This window comes from Leptonychotes weddellii, chromosome 3 (genome assembly GCF_054177405.1).
Source record: "Leptonychotes weddellii isolate Sample4059 chromosome 3, ASM5417740v2, whole genome shotgun sequence".
Classification (NCBI taxonomy): Eukaryota; Metazoa; Chordata; class Mammalia; order Carnivora; family Phocidae; genus Leptonychotes; species Leptonychotes weddellii.
Window position 1 is genome coordinate 109,645,507 of NC_138371.1, and position 24,767 is coordinate 109,670,273.

The 24,767-nt window shown below is 41.2% G+C and overlaps 1 protein-coding gene across 3 annotated transcripts; it reads right to left on the reverse strand.

Annotated features, from left to right (window-relative positions):
• Positions 1-896: 896 nt before the first annotated feature.
• On the reverse strand, positions 897-21,987 carry SLC46A3 (solute carrier family 46 member 3). 3 transcript variants are annotated; one of them, XM_081814783.1, is made up of 7 exons: positions 21,434-21,986; positions 20,804-21,016; positions 14,555-14,600; positions 13,730-13,966; positions 11,998-12,081; positions 6,615-6,771; positions 897-2,675 (listed from the first exon to the last, which is right to left on the reverse strand). In XM_081814783.1, exons 2-7 carry the CDS (start codon positions 20,990-20,992, stop codon positions 2,591-2,593), a joined length of 798 nt encoding a protein of 265 aa, XP_081670909.1. In that variant the 5' UTR covers positions 20,993-21,016; positions 21,434-21,986; the 3' UTR covers positions 897-2,590. The 3 variants fall into 3 exon arrangements, with proteins under 3 accessions (XP_081670909.1, XP_006748864.1, XP_081670908.1); XM_006748801.3 differs by having other exon boundaries at positions 13,730-14,600; positions 21,434-21,987; XM_081814782.1 differs by lacking the exon at positions 20,804-21,016 and having other exon boundaries at positions 13,730-14,600; positions 21,434-21,984.
• Positions 21,988-24,767: the final 2,780 nt, after the last annotated feature.

A 24,767-nucleotide genomic window follows, 5' to 3' on the forward strand; every position in this document is an offset into this window, starting at 1 on the left:
GTTTTTGGTGCAATTGTAAATGGGTTTGATTCCTTAAGAGAAAAGGGATTTCTTGAGGCTGTGCAATGCAGGGTATAAATAATCCTATTGAATAGTCTAGCCTCATAGAAATATCCCCTCTGTAGTGATAAGAGTATTCCTTTCTATTAGATATGGTATATCTAACCCCCCTTGTACAGTGCTGGATAAAAAGGAACATGACTTTCCTCTTTGTTCCCTTCAAATGGACTCCACAGAGACAAATCATTTCATTAATTCTTCCTTCAGGTAATTAGGTCACATTATGGGAGATTAGGTGGCAGCATTTTTTTCTTTTTCATTTCTGTCTTGACTCTATACCCCGATCAGCTTACAAGTTTCTCTAGTCTTCATCACATTTACTAATCGTATCTTAGGATATATATTTTGGAGATGGCTAAACTCCTTTATGCTCTATTTTTACTCTGGGCCATCTCAGTCCAGTGCCCTGATATACTACAGCTCAAATAGTTTTTGCTCAAATACAAAACCATCTATTTATCTCTTAACTGTATGAAATTATACCATCTGTGCTCTCTTCAGTTTAGATGAAGAGTGTAAAATCGTGGAAGGTTGAACTGAAAGGGACTTTATAGACCATCATGTCTAACCATAAAAAAAAGGCAATATTGTAGGCAGTTTAGTTGGATACAGTAGTGCTGTGTTTTGTTGGGGTGCACTTTACCTTACACAGTTATTGTTATCGGATTTACAATCTGTAACATGTACACCTTAGCTATGAAGAATCTCAGCAGTGCCAAGACCATCTCTGTGTGATGCTACTGCTTAGTGATAGTTGAATAACCATGGTCAGGTCTCTCTGAGACCTAACTTCCTTGTCTGTAAAATGAGGAAAATGAATATCTAGTTTGTCAGAGTTATTAAGAGAGTATACAATAAGTTGATATAGAGGAACACTTTGTAAACCATAAAGTATTTTTTGGTGTGGAAAGAGCATTGAACAGGAAGAAAAATAAATAAATATGGAAATCACTCAGTTCTTACATGGGCTTCCAGCCCAGAAGACATTAGATAGACTTAAAAGGAATAGTCTTGGAAATAAAAATTTGCAATATTTTACATTGAGTGCTCTTGGCTAGTCCAGCAATCATTGATTACCCTACAGAAAAAGTTGTAAGCAGTCCTGTCAAATGGAAAACTCTGTGTTCAAGAAATTATGAAGAATCATCTAGTTGTACTTCAAGGCATTTGCGTTATTACATATGGTAACTTAGAAAATCAAAGATATTGAAGTACCGGTAAAAATGCTGTAAACCAATTTAAAAAGTGTACAGGCTAGCATATTTTTCAAGGCTGGCTTAATGGCTGTGGCATCGATATCAGTGGTTACTCTCATAACGCATTAAATATGTAGATTTAAATTCTTTTTACAAGTAAAAACAAAATTTTGTATTTAGTTCAACAAATGTTTATTGAGGATAAAATGAGGAATCAAAGATTGTCCCTGTCCTCAAGGTGCTTATTGTCAAGTAGGGAAAACAAACATGATGAGACAATGGAAAATGCTAGGATGGAAGTATAAAGAAAGTGCTATGGGCACCCTGCAGGGGTGGGGGGAAGTATAGGAGTAGGGAAGAAATGTCAAGACTAAACAGAGGAAGCAGTGTTTTGGCTGAGACTCTGAAGTTTCATTGTCCCGAGGGAAGAAGAGCAAATGGAACAGTGCATAGAAAGACAGGAGGCATGAAAGAGTGTGCTTTCAGGGACCAGGGTGGGTCTCAGGATGAGTTTAAGGCAGTAAGAAATGGCTATCCCTTGATAAAAATAAGGAATGAATATTGGCTCTATAATATTACTTCCTGATTGGCTGCTTACTCAGTTTTTACATTTCTTTATAAACAATTTTTTATGGTATTTTTTTTCCAATCCCCCGTTTTACCTATCTAATTATATTAGGAAAAGTAAAAATATATATCATTTAAAGTGATTCCATTTTCAGGTTTTTGCATCTATTAAAAGCTTTCACTGTCAATAGCACCTTGATGGGCTCTATAAAACAAAGCATTATCCAGGCAGAGGTACTATTGTACTAGAAATATTTGAAACTTCTATCATTTTCCTATCAGTGAATGATTCATCGTAATTTTGAACAGTTAGGCCTTCAAAATCTTCAAGAGGTCAGAAACCCATTTTGCAGATGAAGAAACTTAGGTATAGAGTTAGTTCTCCTTCCTTAGTTGCAGTGAGACTGGAGTATGTTAGGATTATTGGATTACTGGATTATTGCTTTTGATTTTGTCAAGTTTCTTAATCCCTGTTTATACTGTGAAGTTTCGGTTTCTGTCCTAAATCCAAAAGTGGGAAATGTTTTGAGATTTGTTCTTCTATCTATGGAAATGTATCACATGATATTCATAAAGTGCTCAAAGTGCATGATACTGTAAGAAGCTAGAGCGAGGAGCTAGTTCTCTCACTGTTCAGTTTAAAAGAAAGGACATGTAGCATTGATTATTCATGAAATATTGATTATGGAACTAGTTTACATTCCTCAGAAGTCAGAGTATATGATATGTGCTTTCAGTTTTTTTGTTTTTTTTTTAATCACAATTAATCATCTGTCTGAAGTGTCTTCACTGGATTCCTCTTGTGTAAGAAGTACATAGCTTCCTTCATTCCAGTTGATGCACTTGACCACACTGCAAAAGCAAACAAGATATTTTAAAATTGTGATGAAGGCAATACATAAATAAATAACCTGTATTCTATCTTCCCCCGACTATATGGCTTCCAATAAATTATGCAAATTATATGTAGAAGGAATATAGTAGCATTTTGAATACAACTGACTCACTGTGCATAGCTTTCTGAAAATAATAAAAAAATCTACAGTTTTTTTCTCTTCCAGGTACCTACAGTGTCCATCTGTCCCATTGTTTATTCTGTAGTCCACAAAAAGTAGCTGTGACTATAGATATGGCTGAAGTTCATGTTCAATACCTATAATTGAAGCTGGGACAAGAAGACATCTAGAATTTAAAAAGCAGTAATGGGGGGCACCTGGGTGACTCTTGGTTTCGGCTTAGGTCGTGATCTCAGGGTTATGATCTCAGGGTGGTGAGATGGAGCCCAGCGCTGGGGCTTGGTGCTCAGCACAGAGTCTGCTTAGGATTCTCTCTCCCTGTCCCTCTACTTTCCCCCACCTCAAGTAAATAAATAAAATCTTAAAAAAAAAAAAGCATGTAATTATATTTTAAAGATTTTCTTTATTTGAGAGAGAGAGAGCACAAGCAGGGGGCAGGAGGGGCAGAGGGACAAGGAGACTCCCCGCGGAGCAGGGATCCTGAGGCAGGGCTCGGTCCCAGGACCCTGAAATCATGACCTGAGCCAAAGGCAGACGCCCAACTGACTGAGCCACCCAGGCACCCTGCATGTAATTTTATTTTATTTTTTTATTTTTTTTAAAGATTTTATTTATTTATTTGAGAGAGAGAATGAGACAGAGAGAGCACACGAGAGGGGGGAGGGTCAGAGGGAGAAGCAGACTCCCTGCTGAGCAGGGAGCCTGATGCGGGACTCGATCCCGGGACTGCAGAATCATGACCTGAGCCGAAGGCAGTCGCTTAACCAACTGAGCCACCCAGGCCCCCCTAATTTTATTTTTTTAAATATTGAACAGTATAGGGTTAAAAAAATCTCAGAAGACCATCTATATTTACATTAGAAACATTATTAAAAGGATAACTATCTTTTAGCTAGCTACATATGTGTTCATAATAGGTATGTATAAATATATGAAGAATAAAATTAAAATTACCCATTAATCTACTCCCCAATTCTTTTTTTTTTTTTAAGATTTTATTTACTTGACAGAGACAGCGAGAGAGGGAACACAAGCAGGGGTAGTGTGAGAGGGAGAGCGGGCTTCCCATGGAGCAGGGAGCCTGATGCGGGGCTCCATGCCTGCGGAGCTCCATGCATGGGGGGCTCAAATCCCAGGACCCTGCGATCATGACCTGAGCCGAAGGCAGACAGTTAACGACTGAGCCACTCAGGCGCCCCCTTCCCCAATTCTTATTAACATTATGTTTCATGCTATGGATGCACCATCATTTATTTAATCATTCTCTTGTTGGACATTTTGGTCATTTAAAAAAATTTTTTTGTCTTAATGAATGTCTTTATACCAGTGGACCCTTGCACAATGCAGGAGTTGGGGCATCCATGTAGTTGGAAATGTTCATATCACTGTTGACTCCCTAAAAACTTAACTACTAATAGCCTACTATTGACCAGGAGCTTTACCAGTAATATAAAGCAGTCTATTAACATATATGTGGTATGTTTTATATATATATAATACTGTATTTTTATAATAAAACTAGAGAAATGTTATTAAGAAAATCATAAGAGAAAATCCATTATAGTACTGTATATATTGAAAAAAATCTGCATGTTAAGTGAATCCATGCAGTTCAGACCTGTGTTGTTGTTCAAGGGTCAATTGTATATAAATTTTTTACATTACTGACCATTCCCTTAGGATATGTTTCTAAAAGGAATCACTGGGTCAAATACTATGAACTTCTTAAAAAAGCTTTTGATACATGTTTATGAATTGCCTTCCAAAAATGACAGTGCCAAATAATACTACTACCAGCAACGTATAAGATTGATTGTCTCATCGTGTACTCATTAGCACAGCGTATATTTTTAATTTTGCCAGTTCAATAGGTGAATGGTTTCTTTTTAAAAAGCTATCTAGTAAAAATAACTTTTCATCAAAATTACAGAGGAACTGCAAATATTGTTACACTCTTACACAGATCTAGGTATCAAAATTCAGTAGAGACAATATGTACTGAGGTCCTACATGAATAAATGTAGGGCAGTCCTTTAAGGAGTTCATAGTCTTGGCAGAATACATAAAGCCTGGGTACATTGGTACTTTTCACCCTTACTCACCCCACCCCAGCCCAGTGCTCAGGAGAAAGCAGAGATGCCTTTTGTGCCCCACCTTCTACTGATCCCCATCACCACGCTATGCTCTTAGCCATGTGGAATGGGCAAAGCCCAGCAAAGAAAGGGCAGTGCGCCCTCAGCTCAGTGTGCTGGCCCCATAGAATGTGTTGACCCTGTTTGGGCATTTTGGCAAACACTTACCTAGTTAGATCATACTTTTCATTAACCAAAAGGCAAAGGGAGAAATAAATATTTCTCTTACATGTCTGACTCTGGTCTTTTTATTCTACGTACTATTCACAAATAGAATTTAGTACTTTGTGTTTATTTGGGTATTTACCTTTAAAACAGTAATCATTAAATAAGCCAACTCTCTGGAAAGAACGTTCCTGATATTCAGTGTTCACTATTTGCTCTTGTCATCAACCCAAGACTCCATATTAAAGTCTATCTTCTTATATAATCTGATCCTCAGAGGATATTATACTCTAGGAAATCATAGTTTTTATCTATCTATCTATCTATCTATCTATCTATCTATCTATCTATCTATTCTTGGATGCTAATTTAATCAATTGTTCATATTTAAAGAGACAGGGGGTAGCTATTCAGAGTCTGACCCAATCTTTCTTTCTCCTAGTTTTGGTCAGCCTTGTCATTGTCTCTTTCTTCTTAGGTTTTCAACATTATCAGTAGATGTCTTCATGTCTAAAACTTATTGAAAGGGGCACCTGAGTGGCTCAGTTGGTTGAGTATCTGCCTTTGGCTTGGCTCATGATCCCAGGGTCCTGGGATCGAGCCCTGCATGGGATGCCCTGCTCAGCAGAGAGCCTGCTTCTCTCTCTCCCTCTGCTGCTCCCCCTGCTTGTGCACACTCTCTCTCTCTCTCTCTGTGTCAAATAAATAAATAAAATCTTAAAATTTATTGAGAAAAGTACATTCTGAGGTAAAACTTTGTTAAAAAGAAAACCACAGGCCCAAAATGGCATCAGGTAGGCCAAGTTATCAAACCTGGACTGAATATGTAACTTAACTGCAGTTCCAGCCTTCCCCAGAGACAGAATCTTCACTAGTCAGGCAAGAGTTTTCTGATCAGCACCAACGAGTCTGCCCCACGGGTCCCCTCCATCCCCCAAAGGAAGATGGGATCATCTACCTGATAAGACCCCCTGCCCTTCTCCTTAAGGGAAGGTGACTTTGCCTGAAATAGTTATTTCTTCTCTTTTGCTTCTTCATCCACCCTCCATCCTGTGAAAACCTTCCACTCAGCACAGCTCCTCAGAGCTCCCCTCTACTTGTTAGATGGGATGCTGCCTAATTCATGAATCAATTAGTTAGAGCCAATTAGATCTTTAATCAGATCAGTTGAGGAGCGCCTGGCTGGCTCAGTCGGTTAAGCATCCAACTCTTGATTCTGGCTCAGGTCATGATCTCAGGGTTGTGAGATCGAGCCCCACATCCAGCTCCATGCTGAGCGTGGAGCCTGCTTAAGATTCTCTCTCCCTCTGCCCCTCCCCACCCACTTGCTCTCTCTCTAAAACAAAAATAAAACAAAAAAAGTTACTCAGTTGAATTTCTTCAACAACTTTAGCAGTCTATGTAATTTTACCGGTGAGGTTAGGGAATTCATTTAATCCAGCTATCCTTTAATAAAATGATTAAAAATAATTACATACCATAGACTGATGGCTGGAATTAGTAATAGAACAGCAGACAGCAGAAAGGTGAAGCCTGGGTACCAAGCAACGGTTGCTGAATAAATTCCATTAAAAGTAGAAACTGCAGCAACTCCGCCAAGTGTTTCCAAGAAAGCAATGCAAGCAAACAAGGTGCCTGTTTGGGGTCAGGGTGTGCAGGGAGAAAAAGAAATGGCTGAGTAACAAAACAATAGACAAAACAAAGGGAGAAAATTGTTCCTCGCTGAAAAAAGCAAACGTGGGGCACTGCTTGGTGAACAGAAGCTATTGCCTCTAAATCCCTGAGAAGCCAGTAACCCATTTTGCAGGTGAAGAAACTGAGGTCACCAGTTCTCCCTGACCTGATGTGAGGGAAGCTGAAAACACAACAGTTGGGATGTCAGTCGGGCAAAGGTAAGAGGCTCCAGCAGCTGACACATTCGAAATCCACAGTCTCCTCTCCCTGCACAGCTGCACACATAGCCACAACTAGCAGTGTCGTTCCAGATTATCTCCCACTCGGTCCCTAAGCTGGGGACATCTGTGACACACCCGTATGTGTACGTGCCAGTGGCTCCCTCCACCAAAGGTCCTATCCCGGGGGCCTTTTGAAAGTTAAAGCAATCCTTTTCATCTGCTTCTCAGCTCTGGCAAAAGTGACAGCGGCAGACAAAGACGATCGCATATGGGTTCTGCAGTTTGAATTTGAGCCCTCCCTTCAAAGTGAACAAATTCAGTCCACACGCTTCCTCCATGAGACTCTTAAGTAACTCTGTGCTCTCGTTATGCCATGATTTGATGTTGAGTGATTCTTTTCTGCCTCCCCTGCTTGAAACTGCCTCCACTGTGAGGTGGCTTGCAAGACTGAGTGAGTGGGGATCCTGCTGCTGTCCGCTACGCTGGCTCCACACCACGTTTGCGAGAGGGCAGTAGGCCCTGGAGCATTGTTCGAGAAACACAAAGTGGCTATGTGGCTAGTCCAAGCTCATGATCAGAGAAAAGTGCTCATTAAGTCTACTGATTTTTAGTTTTGTCTGGAATCCAAGACCACATTGACCAAGCAGTTAAACCTCTAGACAGGATGTACTTTTCTTCCTCTTCGTCAAATTTTGCATCACCAAAGTTCTGTGACAGTTTTCCACTTTCCATGACGTCCCCAGTATACGTTCCTATGGAGCTTCTGCAGACTCTCGCATTAAGCCATTGTGCTTCTTCTTACTTTGCCAAGTTTACCTTTCCATGGTAAATGGTCATGTATTTGTCTTACAAACAATGCAAATCATGTAAATAATTGTATTTGATTGGACTGATAAGAAGGAAAAGGCAAGCTTGAGGGTCACCTTTCATAACTGGATTATGGTTTACATGTCTGTGTTTTAATTTTTCCCATGGTCTTGGTCTAGTAGACTGTGTTGTGTGTTGATTTTTATCTATTTAAGCTTTTTGCCCTAGTATGTATTTCTCGTACGTTGCTTCTCATTCTTCATTGAATGACAGGTCACATATTCATAAAACATAAACAGCTCTGAAGAATATTGTATTTTCACGTATATGTCTTCTTTTAACTAAAACAAAAGCTCTGTTCATGTCGAGTGCACATCTACTTTGTTTACTGCTGTGTCCCAGGGCCTATCTGTCCTGGCACATGGTAGATATGTTTAATCCTTATTTGTCAAATGAATGAATAAAAGCTTAATTCAAGAGCCCAGTTATCAATCGGCAAGTAGCATAAAGACCTACTGCTTCCATGTTTTATGATAAGACATGAAGTCAGTTTAATTGGAAGTACTCCTCACTATCTAACTAAGCTATTATTTTCTTCTATTTCTGATCCCTTGCCACAGCTAGGCACAGTGCCATGGAAGACAGACTGGATTGTTCTAGTCCTTTTATGCAATGGCTTAAATCCATTCTTGATGGCAAGTTGGTCAGGTGGTATGTCTGTCTGGCATAAACAGCCATACTATTACAAAGTAGGGTTCGCTTGTTGCTTAACTTCCCCAAGCAGTTCAACTTGTTTAATAGTTACCAGAGATAAACTGGAGTAAATAACAAGTGCAGGTTAATTTACTTCCTATACTTTTTTTAATTCAATAGACCTCAAAAGTCAAGTCTGTTTTTACACTGTTCCAATTTGTAATCAGAAGGAGTATGCAGGTAGTGATCAGGTAAGAGGTCATCTGGGGTGGCTTTAGCTGTGAGCTTCACAGCTGTATGGAGCACAGAAATTCCAAAATAATTACCCAAATCTAGTTTTGTCTCCTCTCTTATTCAAGGTAATAGGGATAGTGAGAGGCTAGTGAGACATTATGCAGTGTTTCTGTTCTCTGATTACTTTAAAGTGTATAACATTTTCACAAAAATATCCCATTTTTAAAAAGTAATGAAGGATGGGAATATATTTAATATGGAAATTCTGACATCACCAAAAGGATTTTGTAGTTTACAGTTAAAAACAAAGTAATTATCCTATCCTAGAACAATGGAATCACGATTCACGAAGTTACAATTCAGAATATGGAATGCCAAAAAGTAAACAAAACACTTTGAAATGTCACTATATTTAACAGTATGAAATGACTTTTAAAAAGCCATTTTATAAATAAACTAAACCAAATATAAACAGAAACAAACTATACACCCCGACAAGTCTATGTTCCAAGTTAAAGCAGGTAGATTTTTCTATTTTCGCTGAACAGCTTTATTGAGATATAATTCACATACCTGAAAGCCCACCCCTTTAAACTGCACAGTTCACAGAATTGTGCAGCCATCACCCCAGAAGAAACTGTATCCATTCCCAGAAGAAACTCACCAGCCCTGGACAGCACTTCTCTGATTTCTGTCTCTATGGGTTTGCCTTTTCTGAACATGTCATCTAGATGGAACCATATTTATATGATAGTATGTGGCCTTTTGTGTCTGGCTTTTTTCATTTAGGGTCATGCTTTCAAGGTTCCCCCCCAGTGTAGCAAGTACCATCAGGACTTAATTTTTATTGCCAAATAATATTCCATTGGGCAGATATACATGTGTCTATCCGTTCGCCAGTTCCTGGGCATTTCCATTTTTTTATACTTTTTGGCTATTATAAATAATGCTGCTATGAACATTTGTATATAAGATTTTATGTGGGTATATGTTTTCATTTCTACTGGGATTTCAATTCCATTCTATTTCTAGGAATGGAATTGTTGAGTCATAAGATCACTCTATTTAACTTTCTGAGGAGCTACCAAAGTGTTCTTGCAAAATGGGCGCATCATTTTATGTTCAGCCAGCAGTGTAAGAGGGTTCCAATTTCTTCACATCTTGGTCTGTCTTTTTTCATTTTAGCCATCCTAGTGGGTCTCATTGTGGTTTTGATTTGCATTTCCCTGATGGCTAATGATGTTGAACATTTCTTCATGTGCTTATTGGCCATCTGTACACCTTTTTGGAGAAAAGTCTATTCAAATCCTTTGCCAAATAATTGGGTTTTCTTTTTGTTGTTGAGGTTTTTTTTTTTAATTCCAGTGTAGTTAACATACAGTGTTATATTAGTTTCAGGTATACAATATAGTGATTCAACACTTCCATATATTAGTCAGTGCTCATCGTGCTAAGTGTATTCTTAATGTCCTCCACTTATTTCCTCCATCCCCCCACCCACCTCCCAAGTTCCTTATTAGACATTTGATTTACAAATGTATTCTCACATTCTGTCGGTTGTCTTTTCACTCTCTTGATGGTGTCCTTTGAAGCACAAAAGTTTTTAATTTGGATAGGTTCTAATTTATCTATTTCTTCTTTTGTTGTCATGCTTTTGGTGTCATATCTAAGAAACCGTTGCATAACCCAAGGAAGCAGGTAGGATTTTACATACTCTAGTTACACATTTTTATATCCCAAAGTGGTTTTCCAGTTGATCATCATTACATAATCTATAAACAGCTGTGTGCATATACAGCTGCATCTTATGAGTAGAAGAGAACCAAGAAATATATTTTAAATGTAGTGAATTATGCAGTCTTGCCCAGTGTTGACTAAACTGCCATAAATACAATAGCATAATTATGAATGATCCATCAATAATTAATATGAATATTTGCACCAGGCTAAGACATGAAACAAAAGAGAGCTTCAAAGTCTAACAGTATTCATATGATACAGGGAGGAAGGAGGACAACCCCATATGCCTAATATCTAACTAGTAACTAGTTCCAACCAGAAATTTAATTTTTTTGTCCTCTGTATTGGTCATTCTTTGCCTTCCCTTTCAAACTGTTTGATCTCCTGTATCCTGCTCTGTGCTTGGGGGGCTGACCCTTCGGATCATATGACTTGGATTTCCTTGCTAGCCTGACTTTCTGTTGTGCTTGGTCAATGGGATAAACGTGGAGAGAAAGGTTGTGGTGTTCTGTCTCTGCTCCCTTCTTACTGGGCCATCTTCTCTGGGTGCCTTCATCAAACCCACCCCCCATACTGCTGCCCTTCTACTGAACCAGCTGAGTGGGATCCTGTTTATGCTAGGACTCTAATTCAGGCCCAGCTCTAACATTTGTGGGGTCCAGTGTAAGAATACAATGAGAGGCCTATAAATTATATTCTAAGTATTTAAAAGTTACAGTTCGAATAAACAAACTTAACTAAGATATATTCTGTCTCCCCTCTCTGAGAAATATACTATATTATATACCGTCACGATGATTCGGAGGGTCAGGAACAAACTTAGAATTCTCAGACTTTTTAGAGTTCTGTGTAGGAAAATGACAGCACTGGCAGAGCTAGCTAGCCCTTGGCCCTCAGTCCCCAGCTGTAGGGTGCAGCCCACCCATGTTGTGTTCTACCTCTTGCTCCATCCTGCTCAGAAAGGATCATTTACACATGGCTGTAGACACCCCACTCTGCAATTCTAAGGTTGGGCCAGATCTCCTATAAAGAGTCATGGCTTGGCTACCCCTTTGATCTAGAGGACAGCACACTGGGGTCACAGTCCACCCTCAGGCTAAAGGGTCTGAGGAAGACTACCATCCAGGCACACATGGATGTGAACCCAGAGCTGTCTGGTGGGGAATTACGGGGGTCCAGGTAACCAGAGTGTAGTCTAGAAGGGGTAGGTGTGGTGGGCTCCCAGTGGGCATCTGCCTAGCTCTGAGCACTGCTCTCCTCTTGGGGTGGGGTCTGGCCAGAGCAAGCTTCTAAAGCAGGAGACCTTGGGCAGGGGCACCCCTGCCTGAATATAAGCCTCTTCTGAACACAGAACTTACCACTTAACTCAAAAGGGAGTTCTGAGCAGAAAAACGGTTGTAGAATATTCTGAAGAATCAAACATTGGTCGTACATAGATTTGAGTTGATACAGATTGTAGATTCATTATTTCCCTTCAGCAAATTAAACTCACCTTGTTCAGTAGAACGAACCACTTTGGATACCATGGAGCGTAGAACAGAGAGTGGCACAATAGTGAAAAGGAACGGCAGCCTGACTGTAAGAGAAATGGTGGGAAATCATGGGCTAAATCAGAAAACCAATGGGCAATTTTTGATGTGAAATGTTTTCTCTCTAAGCATCCTATCATTGCACCTAAGGACTGAAGTAATTAATTATAGACTTCTGTTTAATGAATACACAGATACACTGCAGACAGGCCAGTTCAAGGTTCGTTTGCCCTCTTATTCTACAGTGCTAAGAACAAGAGTTCAGGGAGGTTTGAGGTCCAGATCTATATATTCTGCCAGTTGGGACTGATCTGCTATTTCCCTGATTATTGTAGAAACCTCTCATTTAGCAAGGTGTGACTTAGCTTTCCACATTTGTTTTCTGTTTTTGCTTTTTCAGATTTGGCATTCTTAGTGTCTGCATTCTTTTATCATATTGATGCACGTATTGATAAATTGGTTCTTTATCTTTATGCTTCTTCATCTTTGTGTGGAATAATTTCATGAACACAGATTGCCTCTCCTCTTAAATTATGGACCCCTAATAGTAGCATTTCTAGTTATATACGATAAAATAGCAATATATTATTTTTGCAGATGACTCTAAAGTTTTCAGTGTGATTTCACATATATTAACTTACTTGGCCTTGGCAACTCTAAGGGAGACAGGGAGAACTGACATTTACTGAATACGAGGCATTGTGCTAAGTGCTTTACAGTGATTTCTTCTAATATTCATTATAACCCAGTGAATTCGGTGCTACTGTGCCCATTTTACGGATGAGTAAATGAGGGCCCAGAGTCGTTAAGTAACTTGCCCAAGATCACCTGGTACTACAGATGGACATTAAGCCCAATTCTATTTGGTCATCCTGCTTCCCTGCAAGGGAGCAAGAGGTTGACAGTGCCTTTGTAAAAAAGATGAAATTAGACCCTTCTCAAGGTCCCACTTTACAGATCCCTTAGCTCTTTCAAAGGCAGCATCTCACTCAAGCCCTACTGAATCCACTTATGGGGTAGGTAGTTAAGGAAGCAGTCTAGTTTGGCAAAAAGTAATTTATCAAAAGCCAATTAATGAAATGACCAATTTGCAAAAGCCTATCTTAAAGAATTTTCTTTTTGAATATATTCAATAAATATGAATTTTATAAATCTTTTGAGTCTACTTTATATAATGCTCTTTAAAATTTTTATGGAAAGTAGCCTTCTTAGCAGCACATTTATGGGGCAGAGGGAGAGGCAAAGAGAGAATCTCAAGCAGACTCCCTGCTGAGGAGGGAGCCTGAGTGGGGCTCCATCTCATGACCCTGAGATCATGACCTAAGCCAAAACCAGGAATTGGATGCTCAACCGACTGAACCACCCCAGTGCCCAGTGCCCCAGCCTTCAGCATTTAAGAAATATGCAAGTTGGTAAAAGTTGTTTTGAAGAATTGACTCACAAGAAGAATGTTCCTCAAAACAATTTTTTGTCAAGTATGCAAATTTGGAAAACTGTGGTTATTCAGTGAATTGCTTTTTTTAAAGTAGATTGGCTTTCAGTTTCTGGCAAACTGGCTTTTAACAAAGTGCCTTACTTGAACTAGAATGCATTAAATAGAGAATTGTATGTTAAAAGTTTATCACCCAACAGACTAAATTCATTTGATATAAACATAAATACATGGTTAGTTCTAAGGCTACATTTGTAACTTACCTAAAAACATCATCAATGTTGTTTTGGCAAAAGCAGTCATAACCATTCCTGCCATGGTGGTAGAGATTCCAATGAAGGCCATATAAATGTCTTCCATACAGTAAGAAAAAAGCCATATTCCTAGGAAACTACTAAAAAAGGTGACGCTACCCAGAGCTGATCCATAACCTATAAAAACTTCATTCCAGCAGAGTGGTGAATCCAATTCATAAAGGATAAAGATGGGGGAAACGCCAACTATCACAAAAAAGTAAGTGATCATTGTAAAAAGTAACAAACAGAGATAATACCGTCGCTTACCAGAAGCATTTTTAAAAAGCATGGAAGTTCGGTACAACAGGTTTTTAAAGCCTTCACTACATGACATGGAAACATTCTGAGATGAAGATTCTTTCACTGAATCACCAAGAAAAAATGAAATATAAATCAAATTAACAGTAAGAGCCATAGCAATAATTAAAAAAGACCACACAAAACCTAATTCTCTGATAAAATAGCCAGAAGACAGTCCTGTTAATCCAGTGACAAGTCCAAGTATGAAGTCGATTATAGCTATTCGAATTGTTCTTTGTTTCTGTTCTGTACATTGATCAACTATGTAGGCAAAACAGGCTCCTAAAAATGTGGTGGAATTGCCACAAAGTGCACCGATGAAGGTAGATGCAATCAAAAGCTGGAATGGAAAAGCAAAATAGGAAAGCAAACAGAGCCAAATACTGGTTGCAAGAGCACCAACAGAAGACAAAATCAAAGGGAATTTTCGTCCTCGATGATCACTATGAGATAGAAGTATGAATGTAGACACCAGACCAGGAATTAACCCACTTATGTCCATCTGCAGATTGAAAAGAGACACTTTCTTCTGAACTTCCTGCAAAGAGACAAAAAGAAGACAATGTGTTTACAGAGATATAGACAACATGCACAGAAATAATCACGATGCATACTTTTCTTTACATTTCCAGTAGGTCACCAACAAGGAATCTCTGGTGCATGGGTTTGATACAGCCTGAATCTTCTTCCAGTTCATAAAGCAAGTATCAAGAGGCAATATAGTAATTGAAGCTCAGGCATAATATGCAAGTACCGTGGTGGGGACTTGAACTCATAAACAGACAATTGTGTATTGGTGCATGTGTGTCTTATATAGAAGATCCACAGACCCCAAGACATCTGGGACTGGTCATATAATGATTTTTCTTTCTTCTATCAACAGTTTAGCACTGAGATCATGCCCACTGTTGTAAAGCAAGAGCAATACCCTTTCCTGTGATAGATCTTTCTGTCTACTTAAAGGGGAATGAGTGTCACATGTAAATGTCATATTTGATAGGCCTTTATTTAGGAAGCACTCAGTTGCTTTGTTCACATGTGTCTCCACAAATAAGTTTCTTCTAATCTATTTCTTTACTTACTAAAAAATAAGATAAAACCCAAAGAGCAGCTTTGCACTGACTAAAGATGGTAGCATGCCATGAACTGAGGAGTAAGATAAACCCAGCTCCCCGGAGGACCATAATCACCAGGTACACACACAGACTGGAAGATGTTACAACCATTACGCTAGTTATTTGATGGGAAGAATTTTGGGTGATTTAAAAGCATTTTCTGTTTGCCACTTCTCTCTGTATTTTCCAAATTTTATATAAAGAGTATGTGTCATTTTTATACTAGGGATTACTAAACTCATTTTTAAAAATAGATTCATGTAATATTTAGGAAGACCCTAAAACAACTGATGAACCACAAAAATATCAATTTCTGAAATTAATTTTTTTAAAGAGTGAGCCTGTGTTTATTTTTATATATTCAAATAATGCAAGCAATTTCAGGTTATCAGGAAATGTTCTAGTCCCTCAGACTCAAACCTTCAGTCATCTTTGTTTCTAGCCTTTCCCTTCATCCATGCCCACCAACACCTAGTGCTTCTCGCATCCTTTACCTCTTTATAGTCCCTGAGCTGCCCCTGGAAGGACAGGGCTCAGAGTTTTCACCTCAACTGCCCTGGCATCTAGCTGGCTGTCTCCTCAATGCAGTCTATGATGCCAGCCCCCTTACTTTGCAGATCATACACGCGAATGGTGGCAGCATCTTACCAAAACACACTAGCAGCATGTCTCTCACCTGCTCAGCCCACTGTCTGCTAGAGAAAGCTCACACTCCTAGTCTGTTGTGTAAGGCCACCGAGATGCGGTCCAACCCCACTCTTCTGCATTATCTCCACTCACTCCCCCTCCAATACTCTATGTTACAGGCACAGTCCATAGTCAAGTCCCACTTGGATTTCCCTGAAATGCCCAAACAGATGTAATCTCTCCTTCTATTGAAACTTCTCATATGGCAATTATCATTCCCCAGCTACATTCTTTGGTGTAATGATTAAGAGCTCTGGAGTCAGATCAATCTAGATTCAGATGTAGTCAGTTCTTTTTTTTTTTTTAAGATTTAATTGATTTATATATTTGAGAGAGAAAGAATGAGACAGAGAGAGAGCATGAGAGGGGGGAGGGTCAGAGGGAGAAGCAGACTCCCTGCTGAGCAGGGCGCCCTATGCGGGACTCGATCCCGGGACTCCAGGATCATGACCTGAGCTGAAGGCAGTCGCTTAACCAACTGAGCCACCCAAGTGCCCCATAATGTAGTCCGTTCTTTACACAGCAGTTAGAGTGATCTTTAAAAACAATCAGCTCACGTCACTCCTCTGCTCAAAATCCCTCAGTGGCGGGTGCCTGGGTGGCTCAGTCGGTTAAGCATCTACCTGCCTTCGGCTCAGGTCATGATCCCACAGTCCTAGGATCAGTCCCATGTCCGTTCGTCAAGCTCCCTGCTCTGGGGGGAGTCTGCTTCTCCCTCTGTCCCTCCCCCACTCGTTCTCTCAATCTCTTGCGCTCTCTCTCTCAAATAAATAAATACTTAAAAAAAAAAATCCCCCAGTGGCTTTCCTTACGCTGGAATAAATCCGAATTCCTTGCCATGGCATGGGTGGTCAGACATCATGACTTCTCTGATTTCATGTCCACTTCCTCACTCCCCTCAGCTGCAAGCCATTCCTCAAACACTCTGTGCTCATTCGCCTTTGTACTTGCTATTCCCTCTGCCTCCCTCCTGCAGCTCACTTCCTCAATTCAAATGCCACCTCCTCAGAAGGCTTCTGTGACTCATCACACAATCCAAAGCAACCCCACTAATCCTCACCCGGCGCTCTATGAGCTTGTCTGGCTGTATTTTCTTTAGATACTTGCCACCCCTCGACAGGACGGGTTCCTTTCATTGAACTGCTCAGGCGTGCCCTCTCCACTACAGCATAAGCTCCAAAAGGGCTGGAACCCTGTCTTCACCATGGTTATCACCAGTTCCAACAACAGTGCTAAAGGGCCCGCCCTAGATATTCATCCGCGCCTGGTTGCATGGATGAATAAGCAAGTAAAATGGGCCTCGTAATTTGCTAGCTGCGTGTGATCCTCACCAAATCATTTATCCCTATAGCTTCATCTGACAAGAGGGGGTAACCCGAGTCCCTATCATGCAGGCTGTCGTGAGAGTTGCATTTAAAGTCAGTATGTCAATATAAGGCAGACCGCACAGATCCTATTACGGATTAGTGCTTAATCAACTTCGGCTGTTTTCATTTTTACTAGGTCAGGCTTCCTGAGCACATCTCTGTATCTCTAGGGATATAAAAGCCATCAAGTAAATATTTACTGAATAAAGAAGTAAATGAAACAATTATCTTTTAATCAACTTCTCAACAAGATGTTCCAGTTTGAGATTCCTCCTCCCATTTCCACCCCTCCCCCACATCCTGTCTTCTGTCTACTGTCATTCCTAACCCAGCCTTTTACACAGACTACTCTCCTCATCTGCAACCTATACCTTTTAAACTCTGGAGAATGATAATTATATATTAGATAAGGAGATGGGAGAAATCAGAGTAAAAAGTGCTATTCCCTGTGCAAGTTTGAACAGAATGACAATGTAGAGAGAGATATAACTTAAGGAAAGGAGTATCAATTTTTAAAAAGTCACAATTTCATAGGCTAAAATGTATAATTACAATTGAGCAGAAAATATTCTCTATCTGCTGGTAATAAGGGATTGTGTTAGTTATTAAAAGGTTTATAAATAAATTACTGAATAAGAACAACTTCGTGATCTGGTTAATGCCAACTTGTCCCCTCAAATAGCAGCATCCCTATCTTGAAAGTACCTGAAGAGAACAGACCACAATGGCCAATTTAATACCTCAAAACCAGTCAGTTAACCTGGGAAGTAATGGGTGGGAAGGAGGGGGTGACAAGGGGCTTAAAAATTCCTTCCTCTGCAAAAGTCAACAAACATGCCTAGAATTCCCTACCTCTTCTCCCTCAGCCAAGACCTTCCTTCCCACAGCCTTGCCATTTTGTTAAGACGTCCTTTAGAGACTAATCTTGCCCAAGAGAAGTATGTGGGTGTACCTTATAGTCAAACTCAAAGATTTGAAAAATAGGTTAGATCAATATTTATTTATATGGATATACATATTAATCCCAGTGGATTTGAAAAATAAGACTTTTATTCATATAGACTTTCAAAATGGTAAGTGTAAGTCAAACAGCTCAGTTTATTCTTATATCTGAACCCTGAAATTCATATTATCTTGCATCCAATACATGTGTCCATGTGTGTATTTGTTTTATAGAAGGATAAATAAATATGGTATAACGGTAAGAAGTTCAATACATTATTGTGTTATGTACTTTTCTTATAAGTAACTGGTCTTTTGGGGGAGTGGGAAAGAAAAACCTGAACTGAAAAAAAAAAATCATTTATTTATTTTATTAGGGACTGACCCTGTGCTATGAAATTTTGTTTTTAGGGTTATAAGAACAGTTCTCAAACTCCTAAACTTCTTTTAGTCAGCAAGTGGTCAGCACCCACCAAGCAGAGCTGGGAATTGAGAAGGAAGCTCATAAAACAGGCAACATTTGTCCTTGGATTTAAAGGTAAAAGGATATTCTTTCTTTTTTTAAGATTTTATTTATTTATTTGAGAGAGAGAGAGAGAACACAAGTGGGGGGCAGAGGGAGAGGGAGAAGCAGACTCCCCGCTGAGCAGGGAGCCTGATGTGAGACTTGATCCCAGGACCTGAGCCGAAGGCAGATGCTTAACCGACTAAGTCACCCAGGTGCCCCAGGTAAGAGAATATTCTTATACTGAGCAGGAACAGTGTCCAGAAGAGGGGCCAGAGGGAAGTGCTGAAGGTGATGGTGGTGCCTCCTGGGAAGCAAAAGTGTTCCTCCTTCCTAAGGAGCTAAAGGTGAGTGGCCCACCTGACCTGTCTTGGTTATGGGTGGAGACAGAGGTGCTTTCTAGCTCCCCAATCTGAGAAAAAGCACCTGTAGCTCTAGAGCACCAACTTTAAGGGAAGGGATCTAGGGCAGTATGTCCTCTTAAATATTAATCTAATTAAAAAACAATGAAACAACAATCAACTTAAACATTCGGCAAAAATCTTCAAAATGAGACCACTGCTCTGGGCAGTGGGGGGATCTCAGCAACTAGGTAAGGCCAGAGGGGCCAACAGTCATCACCTGCACAGTCATAGAGGCCACCAAGGTGACTGAACCACAGCCTGTCTCCCTTTACTCTAGGAGGGCAAGGGCAGCAGATTTTTCCAGACATTCAAGTCCTCTTTCCCTCTGTCCCTCCCATTGCTCCCAGGTGTCTGGTAAAGGAAAGCACAGAATCCAATATAGAAACTGATGAGCCTTTTCACTCCCTGGGAATGACATATATATATAGAAGGAAACATTCTTGAAATCAGGAGACAAAACCACAAGGTGAGACCCTTGGCCCTTCTATTTTTATGACCTCACTTTAGGCTGGAACCTTGATGTCTGTATGGGTTCCCAGTAATTATCAGTTCCAAGAAAATTTCTCCCATGGAAATGAGAAAATGAGGAACAGCAGAAGCTGTGCCAAACAGCCAGGCCTCAGCCTAGCAAGGTTATACCTGACACCTCGGGGAACATCTCCAGAAATGCTAGAGCCTTCCTTCTCGGCCCTTTGCCATTTCTTCCAGGCCTCAGACTCATCTTCCAGTCACACCTGAATTCTCTTCTACTGAGGAGAAAAATCTTAGAGCCAGCCAGCAGGTGATTCGAATTCCCTTAAACTCTTCTTGTCCTTTGGGGAGGCAGTCCCACTCTTTTGCCATCACTAAACATCCTCTAGGGAAATAGGTCAATGTTTCTAAGTGTGGTCTGTTTTTAAGGCTTTCTGGGGGGAAAAATTCCAAATCTGAATGCATCTCCTTTGCATCTGGACATTGGCAGACTTTGATTTAAAAAAACAAAACAAAACTGAGGGAGCAGGAGAATGGCGATGTACCTCCTCTTTTAAACAAAAAATTGGGGGAGGAGGCTGGAGAGGCAGAAGTAATCTGTAATATCTGGCTAAACATTTTCAGTGCCCTCAGCACCAAAGTGAGTGCTCTCCTCCACACGTAAGCTCACACAGTAGCTCCTCAACATTTGAGAGTCAGAGCTGATCTGAGAACAGCAAATGAGGAATGACACACTGCTTCTCCATCAGCCGATGACGGACCCCGGGGCCCATCGTGTTCAGTGATGGGCTACGTTCTGGGGGTCATTGAAAACTGGGTCATGTACATGCCGTAGAAGGGGGGATGGGTAAGGCCAGAGGGGAGGGAAGGGAAAGGCAGGAGCACCCTGTTTGACCCCACTGAGGTCACCCAGTACTCATTCCAGCTGGCCTTGGTCAAACCTTCAGGCTTTTGTGTGGGAAGGAGGAAGGACACAGCCACTCAGGAGATGAGATTAGGCTGAAATTTTCTCAGAAAAGAGAACAGCCAGTGTCACAGAAAAAGAAGGGGGTTTTACTTAGAAGAAGCAGATTAGAGGTGTCAGGAAACTTCAAACAGGAGAACTGAATAAAGGCTCTTGATTTGGGATTTAAGAGTTTTAAGGTGACCCTTGAGGGATCAACGGATGATGAGTGCAAGGCCCTCTTTCATTGAAAACCCCATTATACATTCCCCTTTTATTACATTTTAGGGATATTTTAATTTCTTACCTCCTGGAATGCAAAAATGGGGCTGCTTTTGTTTTTTCCACACTCAGAAGTATTGCTATCAGATACAAAACTGTAGTTGCTCGTTTCTTCCCATATTCTCCTATACACATACTGGGTTGTCAGTGGGGTAGCCAAAGTCATAGCAAATGCACTAAGGCAAATGGCAGGTTCTACAAAGAAAATCTTCATATTGCCTGGGTAGGTAGCTGAATTCTATGAAAAAGAACGGGGAAGTTAGAGGAATTTTGTGGAGTAAACAGGCAAACTAGGGAACAGAAAGCAGTAAGCACTTCCTAAGACATTAATTTTTACTTTGGAATAGGGTACGCAGTAAACCCGAGACTGTCGTACTTCTATTTTTAAGAATTATGACCTTTTAGGACTCACGCCGCCTTAAAATAGTTTTATAAGTTGTCACCCATTTTCATTTGGAATAATCTCACTACAGTCCCCACCTTGTATACTGCCAACCGGTTTTCAAAAGGGAAACAGTGAGGTTCCTCTGAGAACAGGACAGTTGCGCAATTGTTTGTTATTGTTATTTTGCTGCTTGTTAATAGGACAGGAAGGAGGCCTTCAAAAAGCAGCTCCCAATCGTAAAGGGATTTTTTTTTTCTCGTTTAAACTCACCCCACGGTTACAGTCTTCCTGCCAGGCTAGGCGCGGGTCCGATCATTTTCGGGGCCCGGAATCTCTGGGGGCTGTCTTCTCTTTGGGGGCGGGGGTGCCCTGCGCTTCCTGGGCACGTGCCCAGCAGCAAATGCTGCTGGGGACACTGGCCGCCGTCTGGGTCGGGGGCCGGGTCTGCACCGCCGCGCTGCGACGGGGAGGGGAATTTCCGTTGAATTCGACCAAATGCACCTGTCGGGGAAACTCAAGCTCTCATTTTAAAGCAAACCACTCCTGCGTCCAGAGTCACGACGGCGACAGTTCGCTGCGCAGCCCTCGCTCGGCTCCTCGGCGGCCCTGCGGACTCGGTCCCAGGGAGCTGCGGGAGTTGCCGGCACAACGGGCGGCTACTCCTTGCGCGGTCGGCAGTCTGTCCGGGGGTCGGTGGGTGGGTCTGTGGGTCCGCGGCCCGTCCGGTGCTCGGGCGACACTGGCCCCTGCCCGCCGAGCACCACCGCCCGCGGAGAAGGTAATGCCGCTGGGGTGCGGGCGTTGCCGCCGGCGTTGCTCTCACTGTCCTGCCAGGCTCTCCTGCCATTGGGCCCCGTGGCCGGCGACCTCGCAGGGATTGGTCCGCTTGACGTCACTCTCGTGAGCCCGCCCCCAGAGGCCCAGGTTGATCCCACATTGCAGGGTTGCCGGGTTGCCGGCTCCCGGCTGCTGGGCAGCTCCGTGGGCCGGCGCCAGGGCTCTGCAGTGAGAAAACATTTCTGGGCCCGGATATCGTTTTTCACAGAAGCACACAGGAGATCAGTTGCAAAAGGAACATATTTGGGATGCAGCTCCCCGTAGCATCCGGGTCACAGGGCAAGTGCCCTAAGGAACGCAGAAGATGGGGACAGAGTAGGGAGCTCCCGTGGAGGGTGCGGGAAAGAGAGTGCTCCTGGCAAAGGGCCTGATTTGTGGTCTCTGGCTCTTCCTGGGAGTGTGACCTGGGGCAAATTATTTCATCTCTATGATCCTCCATTTCTTTGTCAAGTGGACGTCACAATCCCACACCTAATGAGGGTTTCTAATGAAACCCTCAACATGTGTGTGTACACCGTAGCCCTGGAGCAAAGGCGGGACTGTACATGCCTTCCAACAAGCCTACCAGCAACACACCCGAAGTTGGATTTATTAGTTTTGGTGAGGAGGGGGAATGCATACGTGAGGAACAATGGGGTATCTCAGTAGAGGCGTTAGAATTTGTTACCGGATTTGGGTTTATGCAATTGTGGGAAGCATTCAAGAAAGCAAGGCCAGGCACTGTATTGGATGCTGTCAGGAAGTGGGGGTAATTCTATGATTGGGTATCTTAATTCTTAGTAAGAAGGAGTGAACGCTAGATGGAGGTTAAAGCCATTACTGATAAAGAAGCAGCTTGTAGTAGACATTTTTGGTCATTTTTGTGGTTTCAAAAATGTTCCTGATCTGTGTTCAGACAAGACTGTGGAGTGGTCTTGTTTTTGTCTTGATCATGGTCATAGAATGGCTTTGTCTGATGTTATTCTGTGAAATTGTTTTTAGTCCACAGAATGTGGTCCCGACGAGCTCATAGCAACATCAAGGACAGTACCCAGATGTCACAGCTGCTTTCTCTTTCTCCGTGCTCAGTAAATGATAGTTGTCACTAGAACGTTGAGTCGGAAGTCTTAGATTTGAATACTAATTGCTACTTGTAACCTAGGATTTGCCACTTAACTTCTCAGCTTCTTCAAATGAGCATTTATGAAGCACTTGATATGAGTATGAAACAGTGGAGCATGGATGTTGGTTGGAAAGAAGGTATACAAAATTGAACAGGACACAGTTGCCTAGGAGGACAGATCATATTTTAAAATTGTAGTATACTGTACTAAGTGCTAAATTAGGGGCACATTAGAAATGGGATGGGCAGTGAGAACAGCCAACTGACCAAGGAATGTTGGTCTGGAAGGGAGAGGTAGAGACCTGACCACTTCCCAAGATCACAAGGGAGAAGAAATGAAATAATCTATGCAAAAATGCTTTTGAGAATTGTAAAGCATGGCATAGTCTTATTCTCACTAAAATAATATCTATTTTTTTCCTAGCTGCATCCACTTTCTAACTGTTTTAGCCAGCTCAGACCCTCTTGTTGAGATAGGAGGAAAATGACCACTTCAGGTGATTGGCCCCTGTAAAATCAAGCAGGTCAAGGTCATGCCCCAAATCTCAGTATCTTCAAATGGCAAATGGAACCTGAGGAATAGTACGGTTCTCCTGCCCATCTCGATCTCCTGCCCATCTTGGGTCACTGGAAAGCTTTACTCCCTGTCATTTTTACTCATGGACAGATTGATGGAGCCATCATCTTAATATCATCACTGGCATCAAGGCAGAGAAAATAGAATATGGTGAATCTGATACCAGCTTTTAAAGATTTCCCCCTAGAAAAGATACATACCACTTCTGCTCACATTTGATTGGTGCAAACAAGCCACAAGGCCATGTGAAAAAGTGAAATCCTATCATGTACTCAGAAAGAGGAAGTAGTATCAGCAAATACCTCTAATGACATCCTTGTCCCCAAGGCCATGATTTCTCATGAAAATCAAGAGAAGGGAAAAGGCATTTAAGAGATGCTCTGTCTATGGGCAGAAACAATTAGTAGCCAATATATATCCAGGCTTTGCCGTCCCTGCTCTTACACATGGAGAGAGCCAGGCCTTCTTAATTTACTCTTGGCTGCATATCTCTATGTGATAAAAATTGTTATGCAAGCCTTTTTCCTTTTTCCCCCCAAATGATAATTAAGTGCTTGAGTATGTATTAAGCTAAAGAAGCCTTAGCCAACTGTCAGTTGGAATCTGTCACTCTACTAGGTGCTGTGGATGAAACAAAAAAAGTTAACATACCACAGTAATTATCAAAGAAATGCCCATTTATTTTTTAGGAAAAGATGAAAATATATGAAAGGAGTAAAAATGATTCAAAACAAAGTCTATGGATATCATCACAAATCAGTAATTGTCATTCACCTACTGCTGTTGTTGCTGCTCATGGGTTCCCACTCAAGCCTTCTTCCCTTAAAGACAGAAATCAAACATAAAGTCTAGGCACAAAAGGAGGAGTGCCCACTGATTGGGCATAATCTCCCTGACCGTGTTTCTGAAACATGAGTCACCAGGTCTCCAGGAGGATTTTGAATTTTTATGTTTCCAGTTCAGTGAACCTAGAAATTTTAATGTAAGCATATTCTGAAATTGTATTGATGCTTGATATTACCTGTATTTATATTTCTGCTTATGATCACATTGGCTCCAAGTAGAAGTACTTTAATAATGTCAGACTA